The sequence below is a fragment of the Lindgomyces ingoldianus genome (assembly GCF_010093535.1).
Source record: "Lindgomyces ingoldianus strain ATCC 200398 unplaced genomic scaffold BDR25scaffold_27, whole genome shotgun sequence".
Taxonomy (NCBI): Eukaryota; Fungi; Ascomycota; class Dothideomycetes; order Pleosporales; family Lindgomycetaceae; genus Lindgomyces; species Lindgomyces ingoldianus.
Window position 1 is genome coordinate 773217 of NW_022985188.1, and position 20031 is coordinate 793247.

General features: G+C 42.8%; 6 protein-coding genes across 6 annotated transcripts; 5 read left to right on the forward strand and 1 right to left on the reverse strand.

The window, feature by feature from the left end:
- Window positions 1-2091: 2091 nt before the first annotated feature.
- BDR25DRAFT_316570 (uncharacterized protein) lies at window positions 2092-3842 on the forward strand (the record flags this gene model as incomplete). The annotated part of the gene is made up of 5 exons (XM_033691610.1): window positions 2092-2467; window positions 2521-2543; window positions 2663-3178; window positions 3233-3483; window positions 3542-3842. The coding sequence occupies 5 exons, from the start codon at window positions 2092-2094 to the stop codon at window positions 3840-3842; spliced, it is 1467 nt and encodes a 488-aa protein (XP_033544808.1).
- A 242-nt stretch (window positions 3843-4084) lies between these two features.
- Window positions 4085-4237, reverse strand: BDR25DRAFT_233515 (uncharacterized protein; the record flags this gene model as incomplete). Its single annotated transcript, XM_033685440.1, has 1 exon — window positions 4085-4237. A coding segment is annotated over one exon (153 nt), but the record flags the coding sequence as incomplete, so codon positions are not given.
- A 2049-nt stretch (window positions 4238-6286) lies between these two features.
- Window positions 6287-6574, forward strand: BDR25DRAFT_180592 (uncharacterized protein; the record flags this gene model as incomplete). The annotated part of the gene is made up of 2 exons (XM_033684209.1): window positions 6287-6349; window positions 6398-6574. Coding segments are annotated over 2 exons (240 nt in total), but the record flags the coding sequence as incomplete, so codon positions are not given.
- A 6940-nt stretch (window positions 6575-13514) lies between these two features.
- BDR25DRAFT_266435 (uncharacterized protein) lies at window positions 13515-15192 on the forward strand. The gene is made up of 4 exons (XM_033686985.1): window positions 13515-13540; window positions 13596-13971; window positions 14026-14690; window positions 14741-15192. Exons 2-4 carry the CDS (start codon window positions 13704-13706, stop codon window positions 15149-15151), a joined length of 1344 nt encoding a protein of 447 aa, XP_033544811.1. The 5' UTR covers window positions 13515-13540; window positions 13596-13703; the 3' UTR covers window positions 15152-15192.
- Window positions 15193-15969: 777 nt separating this feature from the next.
- BDR25DRAFT_374284 (uncharacterized protein) lies at window positions 15970-17176 on the forward strand (the record flags this gene model as incomplete). Its single annotated transcript, XM_033697321.1, has 4 exons — window positions 15970-16082; window positions 16309-16667; window positions 16781-16941; window positions 16979-17176. 4 exons carry the CDS (start codon window positions 15970-15972, stop codon window positions 17174-17176), a joined length of 831 nt encoding a protein of 276 aa, XP_033544812.1.
- A 1810-nt stretch (window positions 17177-18986) lies between these two features.
- On the forward strand, window positions 18987-20031 carry BDR25DRAFT_60842 (HET-domain-containing protein; the record flags this gene model as incomplete). The annotated part of the gene is made up of 1 exon (XM_033698813.1): window positions 18987-20031. A coding segment is annotated over exon 1 (735 nt), but the record flags the coding sequence as incomplete, so codon positions are not given.

The following is a 20031-nucleotide window of genomic DNA, read 5'->3' on the forward strand; positions in this document are numbered from 1 at the left end:
TGTCATTGGTATTCCCAGGTCTCTGAGTCCCCACGCACTCCCATATGCCTCTGAGTGGATTCATACCGCATTCGGACCCATTGTCTTGCCTGCGCCGTTACATTAGCAAAAGTAAGTAACTTAGGTGTGTAAGCAACTTGCCTGTAAAGTACGTTACAAGGCCTATAGGTGTTAATAGAAATTCCTAGGTTCTAAGTCCCCACGCACTCCCATATGCCTCTGAGTGGATTCCCACCGCATTCGGACCTATTGTCTTGCCTGTGCTGTTACATAAATAGCCTTTACTTTCTTAATAAAGATATTGCTAGAGACGTTGCTGCTAGAGCTCTTAAAGTGCTGCTGCTAGTTAAAGAGAATAGCTTCTAAAATAAGCTACTGTGCCTACTATTAATATAAGTAGTTAGTAGCAGAGCTATTAGCACTATTTGTAACGATTCTCGTTCCATCTCAGGTCGCCCGGAACCCATCCGAAGGGTCCCCGTATCGGCTCCGACCCTGGCTCGACCCTGACTCGACCTGGCCCCGACTCTGCCCTGCCCCCTGCTGTTACCCCTATTCCCTCATGTATTTAGTCGCACCTCGCCCCGTAGCTAGCTCGGTAGTTTTCTGATATCCTTTCGTACAAGGCCTATAGGTGTCAATGGCATTCCCAGGTTCAGAGTCCCCACGCACTCCCATATGCCTCTGAGTGGATTCCCACCGCATTCGGACCCATTGTCTTGCCTGCGCCGTTACACTATTAAAGTAGCTATATTACTTTAGAAGAGACTTAGTGTCAGATATGCGCACCTACTGTCAAGACAGGAGGAACGTTTGACGAAAGCTGCTACATAGTACGAGCAATAAGCTCGAACAGTATGTTGCTGCAAATTGCAGCATTTTGCAGCATTTTGCAGCATTTTGCAGCATTTTGCAGCATGTTGCAGCAAATTGCAGCAAATTGCAGCATGTTACAGCATTTTGCAGCAAATTGCAGCATGTTGCAAGCTGGTCGCGCATAGGGCTAGTGCGCGAGGGACTCGGATCGGAAAAACAAAAGCCGAGCAACACGAGTAGAGCAGAAAAAGGATCGATAAAATCAATACAATCAATCAATCATCCCATACATCATATCCAAACCCATCATTCATCTCAGGAAGCCCAGAAACAGTGCTTCAATCTGACACTTAGATACTGTTAACTAATAAATTTAATAGCTATATTTTTACTTAAACTAGTTAATTATGTTAATACTATTATTACAGAGCACACTACTGCTTATTAGTAATTGCTATACATAGCATTTTCTTTTCTTAATATAACAATATTTAATTAAAAAGCCTATAATATAGTTAGTATTATAAATTGTAAATTTCTAGTAGGAAATTAATTTAGGAGCTAAAACAATATTGCTATGTTAAGTTATTGTTATATCGCGCATCGCGCCATCGAGAGTTGACTGTATGAAACGGAGAGGAGTGCGGCTTTTCGGCCGATGCGAGCTTTGACCGTTCGCTGAACAGGTAGTATGAAACAGAGAGGAGTGCGGCTTTTCGGCCGATGCGAGCTTTGACCGTTCGCTGAACATGCTGCGATCCGGGCTGTCGGAATTGGTCGACCATGAAAAGCTGTTGGTGGTTGCGCGCTTCTGGGGAGAACTCCTGGGCATTCCCCAGCTGCGCCTCGCTCTCTTTGCGGCGACCTCGGGAGCCTCAACTACTCCAGCCGCTGACTGATCACGCGCTATGTAATTGGTCAGACACGACCGCATCCCACCACTCCGACGCCACTTCCTCCCCTAATTATACCAAGCTCGTTCATCTTAGGCATTCAGGCATCTCAGGCACCAAGGCCGCATCGCACGCCGACAAAGAAGGAGATTGGAAAGTCTCAAGAAAAATTCCTTTAGAATCTTTGCCCAGCAGCCCCATCCCAAGGTCGCAATGCTGGGCGTAAAAATGGGCCAATATGTCTACGTGGCTGAATTTACATGTACGTAGACAGCGAATGTCCATATAAAAGGACGAATGCTTTCTGGTCTTTCCAAAGTATCACCTTTCCTTTTACTCATTCTATATCCTTTCCTACTCTCAAAGGCAAGTCTTCGCTGCCATGCTCCCTTTGTCCCATCCATCCGCCCTTCTGGCATACACGCTCTGTGTTTCCGGTCTCGTCAATGGCTCCCCAACGATGAGTCGCCGCGGCGGTAACAATCCATTGGCAAACAATCTCAGTCCTGATTATGGACCAGTCGGGGCCTGCACCGACCCCAACGATTACAGTACGCCGGAAAAAAGGGCAAATATCTGGTTTCACAGTCATGGGGGGGAGCTTGCCGAATACTATCTGCGCAATGAAGGGACAGAGAAGCACGACACAGTCGATTGGGTGCAGGACATCTTCAAGCTTCTCTTCCCAAACAGCGATCCAGCTCAGATGAGTTGCACAGGGTCCGAGACTAGTTGCGGTGTGGGGACTCTCGACTGCAGTAAGTACGACACTCCGATAACGCACAGCGCACTTTTCTAATAATATCATCAGAGAAGGACTTTGATAACAGAGATGTGGGTTTTCCGCTTGGACGTCATCTCTTTTGCATTCAGTGACACTACTCCAGGATCCTTGGCCGGCAGCCTTTTACCTTTTCACTTCAATCGGCAACATACACACATACTTCGCACAGTACCTTGAACGTCTTGATTGGTTGAAGGGAAACTTGACAAATGACCTTCCCATCCTTGTCGACGACTTCCAAGTCGATAAGGAGACTGACAAGGAGCTAAACTTCTACGCGATACTAGCCGGTGCATTAGGCATGGCTGCCGGCGCGACCGCTGCAAATCCCGCCATATCTGGACCCCTCGGGGCTCTAGGCGGTATCTCGGCGATCATTGCAAACACAAAACCGCCAAACCAAGATTCGGCGTTCGAAAAGATGGGCAAGGTCAAAGCTGATTTAGCCAAAATTACCAGTGCTACATGTGAACAGGCTTACAAGGCCATTACCCAGATACAAGATGCCATTCATGGCCGCGAAGGAACTAGTGAAGATATGCTTCCAGCGGAGATGCTGCACGAAGACGACTTCAGCGCTGAATACCAGCACAAGATTCCGAAGGTTATGGGCGCAGGGGCTTGGCTGCTCGAGCATCCAGACCAGAATCTCCGAGCAGACTTCAAAGAGGTCGGAAACCGAATGGTATGTTCAGAATCAGCTCCGTCCCAGAAGCGCACTGATGGTAAATTTTCGTAGATGCAAACCCTCGCAATTCATCTTATGCGCGTCTTCAATCAGGCATACCTCTTCATCTTCACTGACAGCTCGGCGGACAAATGCGTAGGTGGCGGTGCAGTTTGGGACCCCGACGCCAATCTCTGCTACTCTTTCGGAAGCATCGCGAAGCACGACGTATTCGGTAACGAGCTCCAGACGTACTCCATTCAAGGCAACAACGATTTCGCCAAACCCCTCTGGGACAAGTACGGCGCGGACAGGCTCATCACGTATGCCCCTCCCGATCACCACAAGTCTCCAGTAAGCTAACTAGCTGCGCCCGCTCAGGTACCGCAACATCATCGACTGCTGGCTCAACAACGATTCCAAAATCGGCGTTCCGACTCTATCAGCTACCAGCCCCGGAACAGACATTAAGCGCTGCTTCTTCAGCATCGAGGTCAAGAAAGGCAGCCTCGACAATGCGGCGAACACGGTGTGGATGAATCTGGTGCCTGAGGAAGAATTTCCGAACTTCTCGGGTGAGGACAAGATCAATAATGGCGGGTACCCGGCGGCTTGCAAATATCGCACGTGGGAGGGTACGAACAATTGCAGGCAGTGGCCGGTCGCGTACAATATGGATTAGACTGCTTAGGCAAATAGGGGGATTTTCGGTTTTGGTGTTCTGTCTTGTGTGTTTTCATTCCTACTCTGCCGGCGGACTGGGAACGGAGGCTGCAGCTGGCCTGCGTCAATCCTGGCTAGTCTTCGAGGGATCTTTTCTGCATATTGACTTTTACCTCCCGGGCTTTTTGGTTCTTCTCAGTTCAGTGTTTGTTGCCACCTTCGCTTGAATTTCGATTTTGAAGCTCTTAGATGATGATTCCATTATTTCAGCCTGTAGTGTGTCTCTCCTGCTTGGAGCACTGTGTTGCAAAGATCAAGCTCCTTCACCGAATCCTCAGCCGATGTCTTCACCACCTTACCATTAAGCACGCACTCCCAGAACTCAAGCATCTGTAGCGTATACGGATCTTCATACAAGTTGTTTAATCTCGTAAATGTTCGTTATACACCCAGTCCAGTTTGATGCTGTTGTAGTCATTCTTGGTAGGGTAACACTAAGCCATATAAGCCATATTATTGCCTTCACGGACAAGGGTGTGGCAAGAGCGGGCAGGCCTTCTTCGCCACTAGCAGTACCAAAATCCCCTACGCTTCGCTGGTGATCAAACACGAATAGGCGCCGTTTGTGACAAAAGTATGAGCGATCATTGCAGGGGAGATAGTGCAGTGGCTTCTTCTCGGCATGCGATCCCGGTTCCGTGGATGATTTGAGATCTATCCTAGCGAGGGAGGTGCGTGCCAATCGCGCAAAAGGCTAGAAACAGACCCAGAAAATGAGTATATCATACGCTTCATCGATATAAAATACCTACCGAATAAGCTCATCTCCTTTTTCGACCGCCTCATTCAGGTCCGACTATAAAATCCAAGGAGGTAAGAAGACATATCGTTGATGATAGAGGCAATCCCCAGGCATGTTTGCAAATATGCTAAGGGCCTAGAGAGGTCGCTTGAGGCAAGATTTACTAGAGTTTCTGCGGGGTGATTACTGGTATCCTCGATTTGTTGAATATGATCTATCCTAAGTGGGGAGCTTATTGGAAAACCTTATGTAGGGCTACGAATAGTACTGATTTAGCGTAAGGAGCCGGTCAGAGGCCACTACATGTACAAGAAGATGCAGGTAATCGGACGCGAGTAGGACCTGTCATTGCTCTAATAATCGATTGATATCCATACTTTACAACGGCGGCGCTGCAAACCTTCCCCGTGTATCACGTGAAGAGACACGCTAGCCGTATCGAGAGTCCGTGCCGGTGAAAGCTCGGACGCGCTATGAACCTTGCGATCGACACGTTGCGCCGGACTTTCTTGCCTTCCCTTCTTATGCTTCCGGCATGAGCTCGGTGAACTCGATGTTACTTTGCCGGGGCGGCAGGCCTACTATGGCCTAAAGTTATGCTTTTCTCCGACAAGATAGTTGTTGTTGTCGTTGCGCTCTGTGGTTGCAGCTGCTGCTGATAAAGCGTCTCGCAAGGACGCGGTTATTTTCAGTCTACCATGAGCCTCTGTCTTCTCTCACGTCCGCAACGCTTTCGAGCTTGACAACATGGTCGAATTTACGGTATCGCGCTGTGTTGTACCCCTCCTCCTTCTGCATGCTGTGTTCAGCAAAGCTACCAGCCATGTCCAACGCAACAACACTGAAAGCTACGCCTGTAATCTTCTTCATGAATTGATGAACTGGATGGACATGTATTATGACGCTGACGCGGGGTATCTCTTCTCTCTGGATGCGGACGCTTTGACATACGAAACTTGATCATTAGCTTGGTATGCATCTGGATTACTAGCGAGGAACGAGGGCGACGATGCCGAACAGGCTGCGAAGATTATTCGCAATGTTATCGATGGCCAGCACAAGAACATTAGCTTCTAGTGGTTCGGCGACTACTAGGTCTACCTAGAGGAGCCTACCGTTGGCACCGAACAGTATCCCCCAGTCATCTACAACTCCTGGGATCCGAATTGGAGGGGGTTCGTCGGCACAACTTTCTTTAGCGTGTGCAGAAGTGCATCGTTCTGTACAGAAATATGAGCAAAAACATGGTCGATTCTATAAAAGGTACCGTAACGGACTAATCAAAATGCGTGCCTCCGAAAGCCTTGGCAATCGAGGAACAACTCAATCCGGAGCCTCTATCGGTCGGCGTCTCTGGTTGCAGCCCAGAACACTTCTCAACTCTAAGCTAAAGTGCACGCTGCATGCTAAGCCCGTATTTACAAATCTCCCTTTCGCCGCAAACAGTTTGGTGATATGGCTGTTTCCGGATAGATCTTATACAAAGAAAGTAGATCAAACAGGGTAGAGCTTAATTATAAATATAAAGGTGCTCTGTTCCCTTTGCATAGCAATACATATTGGAAAACGAGCTACTTCCCAGCAACCATACCAACGATATCATGGCAAGAGGACTTGAACTCTCGTCGGTTGGCGATCTCGACAATGAGCAGCGACTCAGGATACTGGGTATCATAGACAAGCTCCGTGAGCTCGGAATCAGTGAGAACGTTTCTCTGCCCCAGGTTCGTACCTACGACAACTGTTTGGTCCCTGAAGCTGATCGAAGCCAGCTCGTTGTTGTTGGTGATCAGTCAAGCGGAAAGTCATCTCTCCTCGAGGGACTCACTGGGCTGTCATTCCCTGTAGCCAGTGAGTTGTGTACCCGCTTCGCCACACAGATTGTGTTGCGTCGTGCGCCAGTCGAGGAAGCAGAAGTGCGCATTACCATCATCCCTGGCCCAGATGCCCAAGGAGACGAAGACATGTTGGATAGGTTGCTCGGCTTTGAGAGAATTATTTCCGCCGGCAAGCAGGATCCGATTCTGATCACAATAGTTGATATGATCGTCAGGTCTTCTCCTTAGTACAGCGATTGAACACCTGTTCAAGCCAGGCTAGTCTAATATCATTGTTAGTCCAGCCAGAGGGGGATGAGGTGATAAAGGCCTCATGTTCTCCTGCCTTGATTGTGTCTACCTAGGCTGATTGAATGCCCTTGTTGGCAGCCTCATAGATCAGGCTTGGTGGCAGAGCTGATCCATCAGCGCAGATACACGCTAGGACTGTGATCCACGCTTGATTGCCATCCTGGAGTGATGCTCTGACTTCCTTTCTCTCCCACATTCGTCGGCTGAATATCCTCTTTGATCTGCCAACGATACCAATTAGGAAGCCTTTCTTATCCATATTGTAGGTATGACGAGGTTCTATCTGGTGTTGATTGATCTTGCTGTGTAGCAGGTCGAAGTAGAGGCGATATTTATCCTCTGAATCAGCTTTGTGGCGATTGCTGTCCATGCTGACTGTCCATTGCGAGACGAGATGAATGCTGTGTTGGTTGATGAAGCGGGTAACCCAGCTCTCGCTGACTGCCTTCTTAGCCACTGCAGAGGCGAAATTTTGAATCATCTCCCTAGTAGGAGGTATATGTCTCTCTGTGAGTCCTTCGATATATCGTACAAGCCCCTGCTCTTGCTGTAGGTTGAGCTTCTGCTGGTTGATGTTCTTGGCTTTATTTGGGGCCTGAACGCGCTTGTGGCTTCGGGATAACGTAGTTCGATTTACACCGTAGATAGCAGCAATATTTCTGTACGAAAATGATTCTCCTAGATTCAAGGATTCAATAGCCGTAATCGCGTCCTCGATTGCCTCCATATTGATAGAGTTATGACGCGTCAAATGGAGGAAATATTTTGGTGTTTTGGTGTTGGGTGGCTCGTCACGCGAAGTGGCTCGGCACGCGTACAGACACGTCACATTATAAAGTGTTATAGACATAAAGAAATAACTATAAACTTAAGCTCCCTTTTATAATAAAAATACACTTATAGTTTTACTCTTTAAAACTTAAAAAGGCTCTAAAACAGATTCTACTATCTATAATAAAGTAAAAGGACGTAGAAATAGAATATAAAGTAGAACACATTATAAGCAACTAAAAAAAAAGATAAGAACTTTTAGTTAAATAGAAAGAATAGCTTACTAGTAAAAATATATAAGAACTTATTAAGAACTTAATAAACACTTACTAACTATTAAAAAGATATTTATCTTATTTAAATAAAACTAGCTAGAGGACAGCAGCTTAAAAGAGAACACATTCCTAGCTGCTAAAGAAGGCACCCTACTATTATTAGATAGCAGCAATGTACAAGAACAGGACCCTAGAGACGCTAGCTAAGAAGGAGAAAGACTAGCAGCCTCTCTCTTAAGTGCTTTAATTTTATTTAATAATAAGAAGTCTTTTTCTAAATACTTTACTCTTTAATTTTAAAAGCTTACTAGCTACTTCTTAAGACATAGTTTTTTAAGACTAGAATAGCTTTTTTTTTATACTAATAGCTTCTTAGTCTAAAATTTCTTTAGGTTACTTAATAGTTTTAACTACTTTTTTTTAAAACACTTTTAAGTAGCATCTAAAATAAAGGCATTACACCTACTGCTTTTTTTTTACACACTCTACACACTTGTCTAATAATAAGGTTAGGACATAAGAAGATTTAGAAGAATAACATAGCTTACAAAGATGCATCTTTACATAATAAAGAGGATTAAGGTAGGAAGCAGCTTGTAAATAATAGATTTAACTCTACTATTAAAGCATAGTTAATAAAGATAGACCTTTATAAAGTGTTTATTAAAAAGGACTTATAGGTAATAAAAGAATTCTAACACTTATAGTAGAGTAGGCAGAACAGCAAGAACGCTGCTAGGGAGGGAGACCTGCGTGTTATAATCTATAACTAGATTAGCTAGAGACTAGTTAATGTGCCCCACTGTAAGGCCGAGATGGCGCTTACGTGCGACAGGTATATATACTATTCTGCACCCGAAAATCAACGTTGGTTGATTATTCGTACCTTTTGGTTGTATTAGCGGAGTGGTGCGGAGCCCCGTCCTTACACCCACTACCTAAACAACTAGGCATAGAACCCCTTTATGCCTAATAAGAAAGAGCTAGATAAAGAGGATTAGAACTTAGTAAAAGACTATACAAAAACTGCATTACCTAATAGAAACACTGCATAAGAGATTATAGTAAGCGCAAGTCTTAGTAACCTAGGACTACAATTACTGCACAACAGATTGCAGTAAGCGTAACACTTAGCAGGCTAGGCCTGCAATGATTATAAAAATAAAAAAAGAATAAAAAGGCCTTATTAATTAACTTTAAAAGAGTGTAATTAAAGTTTAGTTTATTTTTACATAAACTAAGTAGCATTCTAGCTTTATAATAAGCTGTAATACTAGTTGTATATCTTGCACTATATATACCTCTACTTCTGTCCCTAGGACTGTTTGACCTAGTGCCTATACTGCTGTCTAAGGGCAAACCACAATTCAGCCACCTACTTACCTCCCTAACTAGAGCCACGCTAAGAACTGTACATCTAAGGAAGGCCTCTTCATAACCTCTGTCACCTAACACAAGCCTGCGTGCTTAGGGCATTCTAAACTAGAACTCTCTTAAGTAAAAATTATAACATTAATTAAAGCTATTAAACTCTTAGAATTTTTCTTTCTAGTATAGTATAAAGCATGTTATAAAAAAGTAGTTTTCTTTACAGTACTAGTAAAAAAAGTGTTTAATTTTTTCTTTTAAGTCTTTTTCTATAAGACTAGGTGTTGCGTTTGCTAAAAGGTCAACCTCCTAGCTAGCACAGCAGAAGGATATATATAGACGGATAGCTGTACGCGACACACCCCCCAGCTCGAACTGTGGAACGAGAGAGGTGAAACATGTTGAAACAACCTCAACACCCTCCTAGCCTAAGCAGAAGAACTTAGAGACAGATCTAGTAAGGTAGCCTCTGTAATAGACGCACTGCCTAAATGCTCTTTGCTAAGCGTGGGAATTAAACACGCAGTGCTCTAGGATAATGCAATCCTATTAGTGGAGCAGGGGTGCGCAAATTTTTAAGCGCTAACCATCTACACTACGCCGCGAACCAGGCTCATAACTGTTGCGTTTGCCAAAAGGTCAACCTCCCAGCTAGCACAGCAGAAGGATATATATAGACGGATAGCTGTACGCGACACTAGGTTTAATAGTAATAGCTTTTATTACTATAGTAGTATCTTTATTCTTTACTTTTCTAAAGTCTAGGCATTTTTAATAAAAGTAGCTTACTTTTTTATAGTTTAGGTAAGCTTTCTTTTAAAGCTACTTTTTTTTTACTTTTTATTTAATAGTAGCTTATTACCTTTCTTAAGAGTTTTATTATTCTTTTAGAAGGTACTATGTATGTGTTTTATGTAGCTAAGGTCTATTAGTTCTTTACTATATTAGAGAGCCTTCTTTCTAGGTGCTAGCTTAGGCTTTTAGGCTGCTGCGCCTAGTTTTTTTTTATGTTTACATTTTTTATATTAATTATTATAAGTTACTACTTAATATATTTTTTAAAAGTATTTAGTTTTCTATTATACATAAACTTATTTTTAATTATGTTATATAGTTTTTTATAAAACATTCTTTCTAAAGCTTTTTAGTCTATTTATTTATAGATAGCTAGTTGTTTGTAAAAGCAGGCTGTGTAGTGCTAAACTGTCTCTTTTTCTTACTATAAGGTGTTTATTTTATCTGCTACTACTTTTTCTTTATTAACTAGCTTATAAATTATAGTCAAGGCTTTCTTAAATAAGTTTATACTACTAAATATCTTTTTAGTTTAAAGTAAAAGCACACTGCTATTTGTTTTAAAGTTTATCTAATTATTAGCATAGGGTTAAAACTAGACAGCTAGTAAGCTGTCTAGGTGCAGCCTTATCTATAAGATTATCTTCTTATAGGTCTAGAATGCTCTTTTATTATATTGCATATATAGGTGGCATTATGTAAAGAAAGGCTTAAGGTTTTTTAAGCTTCTAGTAAAAAGCTTTAAAAAGGCTAGTTTTAAAGTCTTTTTAAAAGTAATACTAGCTTTTTCTTAAGTAGTATTTTTAAAGTTTAACACTTTAAGTTATAGGGCCTAAATCTATACATTAATAGTTGTAGGTTATTAGTTCTAGGCTAATTACATAAGAGCTTACTTAAGAGCTATTATTTTACTATTTATAGCCCTTAGCTTTTTAATTTGTTCTACATAATGTACTTTACAGGCAAGTTGCTTACACACCTAAGTTACTTACTTTTACTAAGACCTTACTAAACTACTTTTTTTATACTAATGTATTCCTAACAACACTACTTAGATGTGCTAAAAAAAATGTTAGATATAGCTTATACTCTAAGCTTTTAAATAAAATATAAAACTTTTAAAAAAATATACTATAGCTATATATAAAGTTTCTTAAAAGATAATAAATAACTATAGCACTAAGTAACTTTTATAAGCTAATTCTATAGCTAACTTATAAAAGCTAAGTAATAATAAAAAGTAAGTAATTATTAAAACTATACTTAAGCTATATATATAAGAATTTTCTTTTTAAATAGCATTTATAGCTAATATAGCTAATTCTTTACACGCTAAGTATAATTTAGGCTATATTAGTATAAACTAGCTTAGTATGTTTAAAAAGTGTTATTTAAAGCTTAAAGTAATATTTAAGCATAGTATAACTATAAAAAAGCTTTTTATAAAAGTTCTAGAGTAATTTAAAGCAAGTTTAGCCTTATAAAAAATATTAAAGCTAAGTATAGTATCTAGAATAATAACATGTACAACTTGAGTAAAATAGGCTTTATTATAGGCTAAATATTTATTAACTATACTTATACTTAAAACTTTACTTTAAGCTTTAAATAACACTTTATAAGCAGAGCAAGCTCTGCTAATAAACATACTAGGCTAGTTTATACTAATATAGCCTAGATTATGCTTAGTGTGTAAAAAATTAGCTACATTAGCTATAAATGCTATCTAAAGAGATAATTTTTATGTATATAGCTTAAGTATAGTCTTAATAATTACCTACTTCTTATTATTACCTAGCCTTTATAAGTTAGCTATAGAATTAGCTTATAAAAGTTACTTAGTGCTATAGTTATTTATTATCTTTTAAAAAACTTTATATATAGCTGTAGTATGTTTTTTTAAAAGTTTTATATTTTATTTAAAAGCTTAAAGTGTAAGCTATATTTAATATTCTTTTAGCACATCTAAGTAGTGTTGTTAGAAATGCATTAGTATAGAAAAAGTAGTTTAGTAGGGTCTTAGTAAAAGTAAGCAACTTAGGTGTGTAAGCAACTTGCCTGTGAAGTACGTTATACAAAGACTATAAATATTCTACCTAGATTATCTCTACTACTATACATGTAATTTAAGAACACCTTCTTATAAGCCTTTCTTACATGCTATATAACTAAGTATAGAATAATCTTATTATCTATATATTACACTACTCTCTTAGATTAGTTCCTGTACTAGCTTCCCCTGTTGCTAATACAGCCAAGCAAAGGATAAAGCTATAGAAGTTAGAAAAACAGACATTTAAAGTTGAATTGTTAAAGCGACAACAACACAAGTTTAGTATTATATTATTTTAATATTGCGTTTTATATATAGTATTAGTTGCGCTAAGAGATTATTATCTAGCTTAGTGATTTGTCTAACTTAGTAATTGTTTGTGTTAACTAATTGTTATTAGCAATATTTATTAGCGATAAATTTATAGTTGCCTAGTCTAGCTCCTAGGAGAACGTTAGCGCACGTGCCCCCGCGTGACCCAGATTCTTAGCGAACCTACCACGGAAAACGTCGCGACTTTCGGAAAACTTTTCGGAACCTTGTCATTTGCTTACCTACCACCCATAACCTCCCGGACTGGAGATTCTTATAACGCCAAAATTGAAGCCAAGAACCACTCAAACACGCTCCCGGCAATGGCGCAACCAACTGTGAATAAGTGGGTAAAGGCCGAGTTTCGTCGTCGCTATGGGGATGAGAAGAAGCTGCCTGCGTTAAACTTCGACAAGTTACGCAACGAACTTCAAAAAATTCGCCCTAACGACGCTAAGGAAATTACTGCAGCGTTGAAGCGGTAAGTGAAAGCCCCCCTAAGTATTGGCTTTTATCTAACTCAAGACAGGATGGATGATAGTATGATTTTGGTGGGCTATTCCGCAGGGAAATGCGTTAAATATAGCTAACTGTGTGCAGATTTTATGTAGTCGATTCCCTCTCGATGGAAAAGGCCTCTTTCAGAATCGAAATGCAGTGATTGACGCACTATCCCAGCTCAGGCCCGGTCTCCCCTTGAGTGCGGCAACTTATACCGTCAAGAAGTTAGTATTGCCCAGAATTCGCCATGTACCCATCATAGGGTCAACTCAATGCAAAACCGTACTAAAATATGAGAAGGGTCGAACAGGCAAATTTCAAGTCGGCTGCCAGATTGGCATCTCCCACGGAATCACAGGGGACAAACCTTGAACCTGCTCAGCAGGTGAGGTCAGCAGCTGTTCAAAGTAGTGCACCCAAGCAACCTCAGCAAGCCAAGCCAGCTATTGCCCCCCAGAATCTCCTCAATCTATCCCGGTTAACTCCACCAATCGTTCAAGGCGGGGTTCCCATTCAGTCTCCCGTCTCCGATTTTGCCTTTCGGATGGTATGGATAGGTCGACGACCTACTTGATCACTGCTAACTATGTTCAGCCTTCTTCATCAAATCTTGCATTAAATCCACCCTATTCTTTTTTACAGCCGTCAGACGACCTTTTAGCAAAGAAATTGAGACAGATACAGCTTGCAGACAATCCTCGAGATACACCCGTAAGTCTTGGCCAAGTCTTTGAATGTGCTCGCCTTGATAAATTTTGGGGAATAGCCTAGTGAAAGGGCCTCTATATCAGTGGGATCTGATGATGAATCTCTGGATTCCAAGGAAGAAGTCGCCAACAAAATCGGCCGTAGTTCTAGCCGATTTGGTCGCTTGATGACCAAAAAGAGGGCAAACATGATACTCGGCGGGGAGTCCGATGATCAAGGAGCTCAGGTCCGGCATGCTCCATTGCTCTCTGGAAAAACCATTGAAGCGGCCAAAACTGATCTAGTACCCCAGTACGGTTTCCTCGGTGAGAAAATTACTGTGGATACTGGCCATTCTGACCCTCTGATATTCATTAATACAAATACCCCGTTCTCCGCCTTCATATGCGGTGTTCAAGGAAGCGGAAAGAGTCATACGACATCATGTATTCTCGGTAAGTCCGACCGATGTCTCTGTTAACACCTACTAATAGTTATTAATTAACTAGAAAATGCCCTCATACGTTCATGCGAGATTGGCGAACTGAAGAGCCCCCTGTCAGCGCTAGTGTTTAGTTTTGGCGACTTTAACGTCGATGGTGCCGGTTTCAGCATCAGCGAAGCTGCCTTTCTTGCCATGCCTCACTCGGATTTCCCTGGGCACCCCTCGGTCAAGAAAGTCACTATCATGGTGCCTCCATCGAATCCAGCTCTGGCAAGGTTGTATCGGCGGATTCCTAATGTTAAAGTCATACCATTCAAGTTAAAGCCTGAGACACTTGGCATCGGTACACTGCTTACGCTGATGGCTGTAAATCAATCGGATAGTACGCCCCTCTATATGGCGCAGGTCACCAAGATTCTCCGAGAGATTGCGCTGGAGCATGAGGGTAGGTTTGACTACGCCTACTTCAAGAAGAAAATTGATCTTTGTGACTTCAATCCTACCCAATTGAACATGCTCACCATGCGTCTCGATCTACTCGAATCGTTCTTGGATCTAGATAATAGTTGTCCTGCACCAACATTCCAGCCTGGAGAAGTGACTATCATGGATATGTCATGTCCTTTTGTTGACGCAAATACCGCTTGCGTTCTGTTCAAGATTGGGCTTCAGGTGTATCTACAATCAAAGGCGCCTGGTAAAATGATCGTCCTTGACGAAGCGCACAAGGTAAAGAAGTTCCATTTCTCCTTCCTTCGTGTTTACTAAATAAGTACCAGTACATGCTTGAAGTCCCAGGTGCCAAAGCCCTAAACGACTACCTCCTAGCTATCATTCGCCTCCAACGACACTATGGAGCACGTGTTATCGTCTCAACGCAGGAGCCAGTCCTTCTCACCGACCTTATCGCACTCTGCTCTATAACTGTGATTCACCGCTTCTTCAGCCCAGAATGGTTCGCCGCGCTGAAGAAACACATTCCCATGGCTGGGCATGATCATATCGAGCTAATGCAGAAGATTGAGCAGCTTGCGACAGGACATGCCCTTATATATTCGTCGAATGCGGTGTTGGGACAGAATGAGGACGGAAGTCTGATCAAGGGCACTGGAAAGCTCATTGAAGTTGAGATACGGAGCCGGGTCACGAGCGACGGTGGTCAGTCGGTGTTGTGCGTGGATGAAGTGTAGTTGTGAACCATTACCGGTAGCATCTTGCGGCATTACGGTAGAGAGTCTTCATTAGGATTGCTACAAAGCATTGGGTGTATACCATGTGATCTTATCCAGCAGGAGTAGGGCTACATAGGTATAGGCACATTCTAGATTGCTCCGTGTTCCTATACCTGTTGTCTAAGGGGTTGCAATGTATGGTGGATGCATTTGGCTCGGCCTTTCTTCGTGGCTGCCAAGGCCTAAGGACATTTGTTGCAAATAGAGGTTGCGTGAGCATGCAGCTAGGTAGAAGCTGATGAAGTGAAGTGTATTGTGAAGTGTATAAGTGCTCTGCTGCAGAGTATTTATCTACATCTATGACTGAAGGGGCAGTAAGGGCCATAGTAATGGTCGAGTAGCCATAGTCAAGGTAGTAGGGGCCGTTGTGGCTCAGGGAAGGAAGATTTCCGTATCAGGAATGCGACAACATTCGCCGTCCAAAGCGTAATCATTTGCGTGAGAGCGAATCCTTCCCCGGATTTAAGGCTGGGTGTCAAACATCCACAGAATAACGCTACGGCTCGAGCGTCCTTGTTTATATATCGTCAGAGTAGTTTTCATTAATGAAATCCATGCACCCAAGATTCCCTTCGCCCTAATTCTCAGAGCTTACCTAAGCACTAGTCTAGGCCGGTACTCGTGGAAAGAACACTGCTGGACTGATTGACAATCAGGCGAACCGTCTATGTCACCTACCTCAACCTTTGATATTTAGCACAGCAGTCTGACATTCCTTAAGGTTTTCTTCCTCCCTCTACAATCCCAACCTCTCGGTTTCCATCCCAGTCTTCACCATGTCGACGTTCCAACGGATTCTCTCATTAGGATTCATCCCCATCCTTGCTCTTCTAGCTCTCCAGTTTTACTCTCCCGAGGCATTCCAGTCTTTCCAAGATGTCATGTATCCGTACGTTTCTGGTACTCCACTGAGTCATTTCTTCCATGATTTTCTCCCTCCTCGATCTGAAACGCCCATTATCGTGACTAGCATGACCTACTAGTCGTATTACCTGACCTAGGATACCTGATAATCTTCATCGCTGGAAGAACTTTCTAGAAACACATCACGAATCTCCATCCCAATATCAATTTCTCGCCAATGATCGGTCATGACGACAAGATGAGCGATGAAGATATCAAAACCTGGATGTCCCTTTCCAATGGCGTCGGCCAAGAATTGTTCAACTAAAAACGGTGCTGGCAGGTGATATGCCTAATCAGCAAGAGAGTATTCAAATTCAATTCCGAGAATTTCGGGAGAAGTATGGCAGCAAGAAGCCCCTTATTAGTATGTTCGATCAAACTGTTGCAAGTAGTTACCCCATTCTGCTAGGAGGACCTAGAATCATACCAGATGCAAACATCGACATCAGCCTAGCTCCACTCACGCTTGAATCGAACGACACTTATCCTTTTTGTGTTGGCAAGGCACCCCAACAGCGTGGCCAACAGTCCGTACTACGGCTCATGCTTTCCGCTCCGCTACGGTCACGTGAGTCGTACAAAAGTAGTAACTTTGTGAGCCGTGGCATGATATTGCGAAGGCGAAGGAGGACGGAAAGAAGATTATTGCTGTTAGCCAAGGCACCGTGAATACCAATCCAGAAGACCTTGTACTGCCTACACCAGAAGAATTAAAAAGTCGCGATGATGCTTTAGTTATTGCATCCTTGGTGGTTATCGAGCCGGAAGACGTCCCGAATCTAGTTGTGCCTGTAAATGCGAGGGTAACGAAATTTGTGCCATACGATTTGTTGCTACTGTTGGTAAGTATTCCGTTCGGGTGGAACCTGGATATCTTAGCTGACTTCAAATATCAGACGGACGTTCTTGTTCCAAATGGCGGATACGGGGCAGTCCAACATTGCCTTCGAGTTGGAAGGCCCATGGTTGTGTCCGGGACTGGCTAAGACAAAACTAATACGAATGCCATTGTGCAGTGGTCAGTGGTCGGAATCAACCTTGGTGAGCGCCAGCCTGGCGCACAGAAGATATGGGTGAGGGTGAGGGAAATACTTAACAACGAAACTTACAAGAACAAGGCTATGGTGATGAGCAAACAATACGAGAAATATGATATGTAGGAGGTTTTGGACAACATGGTAAATGACGTTGTGAGAGATTGGATGCGAAAAAACCGGCTAGTAGAAGGGGATTGTAAAAGTGATGGATCACACTTAGGTTTATTATTTCCACGTATTAACCTATCATGTTTTCTATCACTTTTGAAAAGTTTGGCCTTCGCTGCGGAGGCTGATTTGTTGTTTATCGCCTAAAAGCGAGCATTATTCAGACCCTAGTCACTTTCCCTTTATACCCTTGTTCCGTCGTTGATAGATACACAAACCTACCGATAATCAATTTGTTCCTTTAAACACAATTTCAAACACTATGTGGAACGAAGCAACACCAAAGTCCGACTTTCTATCTTTGCTGCCCCATCTGCACTCCAAGGTATACAAACACATATTCTCAGCCAACGGCCTAAGTCCGAGTACCAATGACTCTTCATACCTGACAAGGGATTTTATGACGTGGGAAAGCATGAGGCTGTTAAGATTATGGAGAAGAAGCACATTCAATTCTCCAATGAAATACAGTTATATTTGTGACAGCTCGATTGAGAACCTCGTGACCTTCAGCTCTGATAAGCCTTAGTCTGTGATTTCATTCGGGTATATTGGAGAGCATTGGGCCTTGCCTTGTTCTAATTTATCAGTAACCTAGACAAACTCCGAGTCTTAAAGATTTAATCAAGTATTATTGAGCCAATTCAACTCCAGATACACTCTCCTATCTCTGAGTCTCGCTGGATTAGCGATTGGGGCACTGGAGCTGCGGTTGATATCGGGACCTTCGTGTATATTATACCCATAAGATAATCTTTTATGTAAGATCTTCGTGACTCTTATAGCCTAACATAATACTAGTCTAGCGAATTCTCTGTGAGCCTATGTTGGCAGAAGCAAGTCCTACTATTCGAATTATAGTCATCACCATATTTCCCACAAAGTCACCGTGATGTTATTTGCATAGGTAATAGCGGACTATACTTCCCGCTTTGCCTTCAGGAGCAAGTTCAAGGAAACTTTATATAATTACCTTAACATTAACGAACACTAAATAAAAGATTTTCTCACTCAGGGGGGAAGAACTACTCATAGACTAGCCCACTCCTTTGCATATATAGACCCCTAAGGTCCCTCACTGCGTGGCGAAAAACACGCCATGACGAAAATCCACTAACACTTTTCGACACAACAAACTCAACAGCAAGGTACGACCGTAGATATTCTCAGGATAGCAGCTTTGAATCTTGAATTATTGTCTGTCATTATTATATTTTGACAGTTTTTACTCCTTACTGTGCAATACCACCATCTGCATTGAGCTTCTCTCGAGAGCTTGACTTAGAACAGCCTGGTAGCCACTACAAAGTCGATAGATCTTGTTGAAAATCCTACAAATTGTAGACAGGCATGTAAGCTTCCTATTCTAAGAGCAGCAACTTGATCCGAATTTTGTTGTGCTGTCGCGGCGACTTGACATCTATCTGTAGATTTTAGAAAACCCGGCATGAAACTTAGTGGCTGTATAGAAAAGTTGAAATCAGCTTAGCTAAAATCTAGGGCTGAATACCGCATTGTTGCCTAATTTCTTAGCGTTTGGCGTCGCACAGCCATTTGAAAGAATGGCGCGTGTTAGCGACTCACTGGCTATGCTATGCCCTCTCATATTATGTCATAAAGGCCACGTAGCTGTTCCACTTTGTCGCTTAATGCTGGAACTTTCCCTCCGTCTTGATATCTCTTCACGATCAACACAGTAACAAAATTACTTTTCTCAGATCTCATGCTAGAAGCCGGGAATGTGCCTTAGAGAAGTGCAGGCGGCTTGTGCGCTGCCTCATGACCTGTACAGCGTGCACGTGACGGTGCAGGTGAGCCTGCGCCATGTTTTTGCACTGCCTCAAGTACGATCACCACAGCCTACCACTATAAGAGACTACGTCAAATCAGTCTTTCCTACTTTTCCATACTCAGTTAGACGACGTGAAAACCTCCCCTTTCTTAAACAGTTCTCTCTTCTTGTGTTAGCATCCCCGAACTCCTGTAACAGTCATGCAATTACTGCACTTTAATGACTCTGGAAGACTGGTCTTAACAGACTTCGCTAAAAGAACAATTCCGCCGTATGCAATCCTGTCACATAGATGGTGGGGAGACGACCTTGAGGTCCACTACCAGGAAGTACTAAACAACACCTATGCAAGCAAGGATGGCTACCGCAAGATCAGATTTTGCGCCGAACAGGCTGCCCAAGATGAACTACAGTACTTTTGGGTTGACACATGTTGCTTCGACAGATACAACAGCCGTGAACGCTCGAATGCGGTCAACTCGATGTTCCGGTGGTATCAGAACGCCGCAAAATGTTACGTATTCCTTCGCGATGTGTCAGTAGCTACTGCGACAGATGCCCAGCAGCAAAGTACATGGGAAGCACGTTTCCAGGCAAGCGAATGGTTTACTCGAGCTTGGACGCTTCAAGAACTTATTGCTCCAGCATCAGTTGAATTCTTTTCTTCTGAAGGTCAGCGACTGGGAGATAAGGAATCCCTCCTGCAATTGATACACAACATAACTAGCATTCCATTAGAGGCTTTACAGGGCTGTCCTCTGGAGAAGTTCAGTGTCTCCGATCGAATGACGTGGGCCCGAACCCGCAAAGCGACCGAGCCAGAAGACCATGCATATTGTCTTCTTGGAGTTCTCAACGTACAAATACCTCTCACATACGGTGAAGGAAAAGAGAAAGCATTAAGCAGGCTTCAAGACGAGGTTAAACACTCGGAT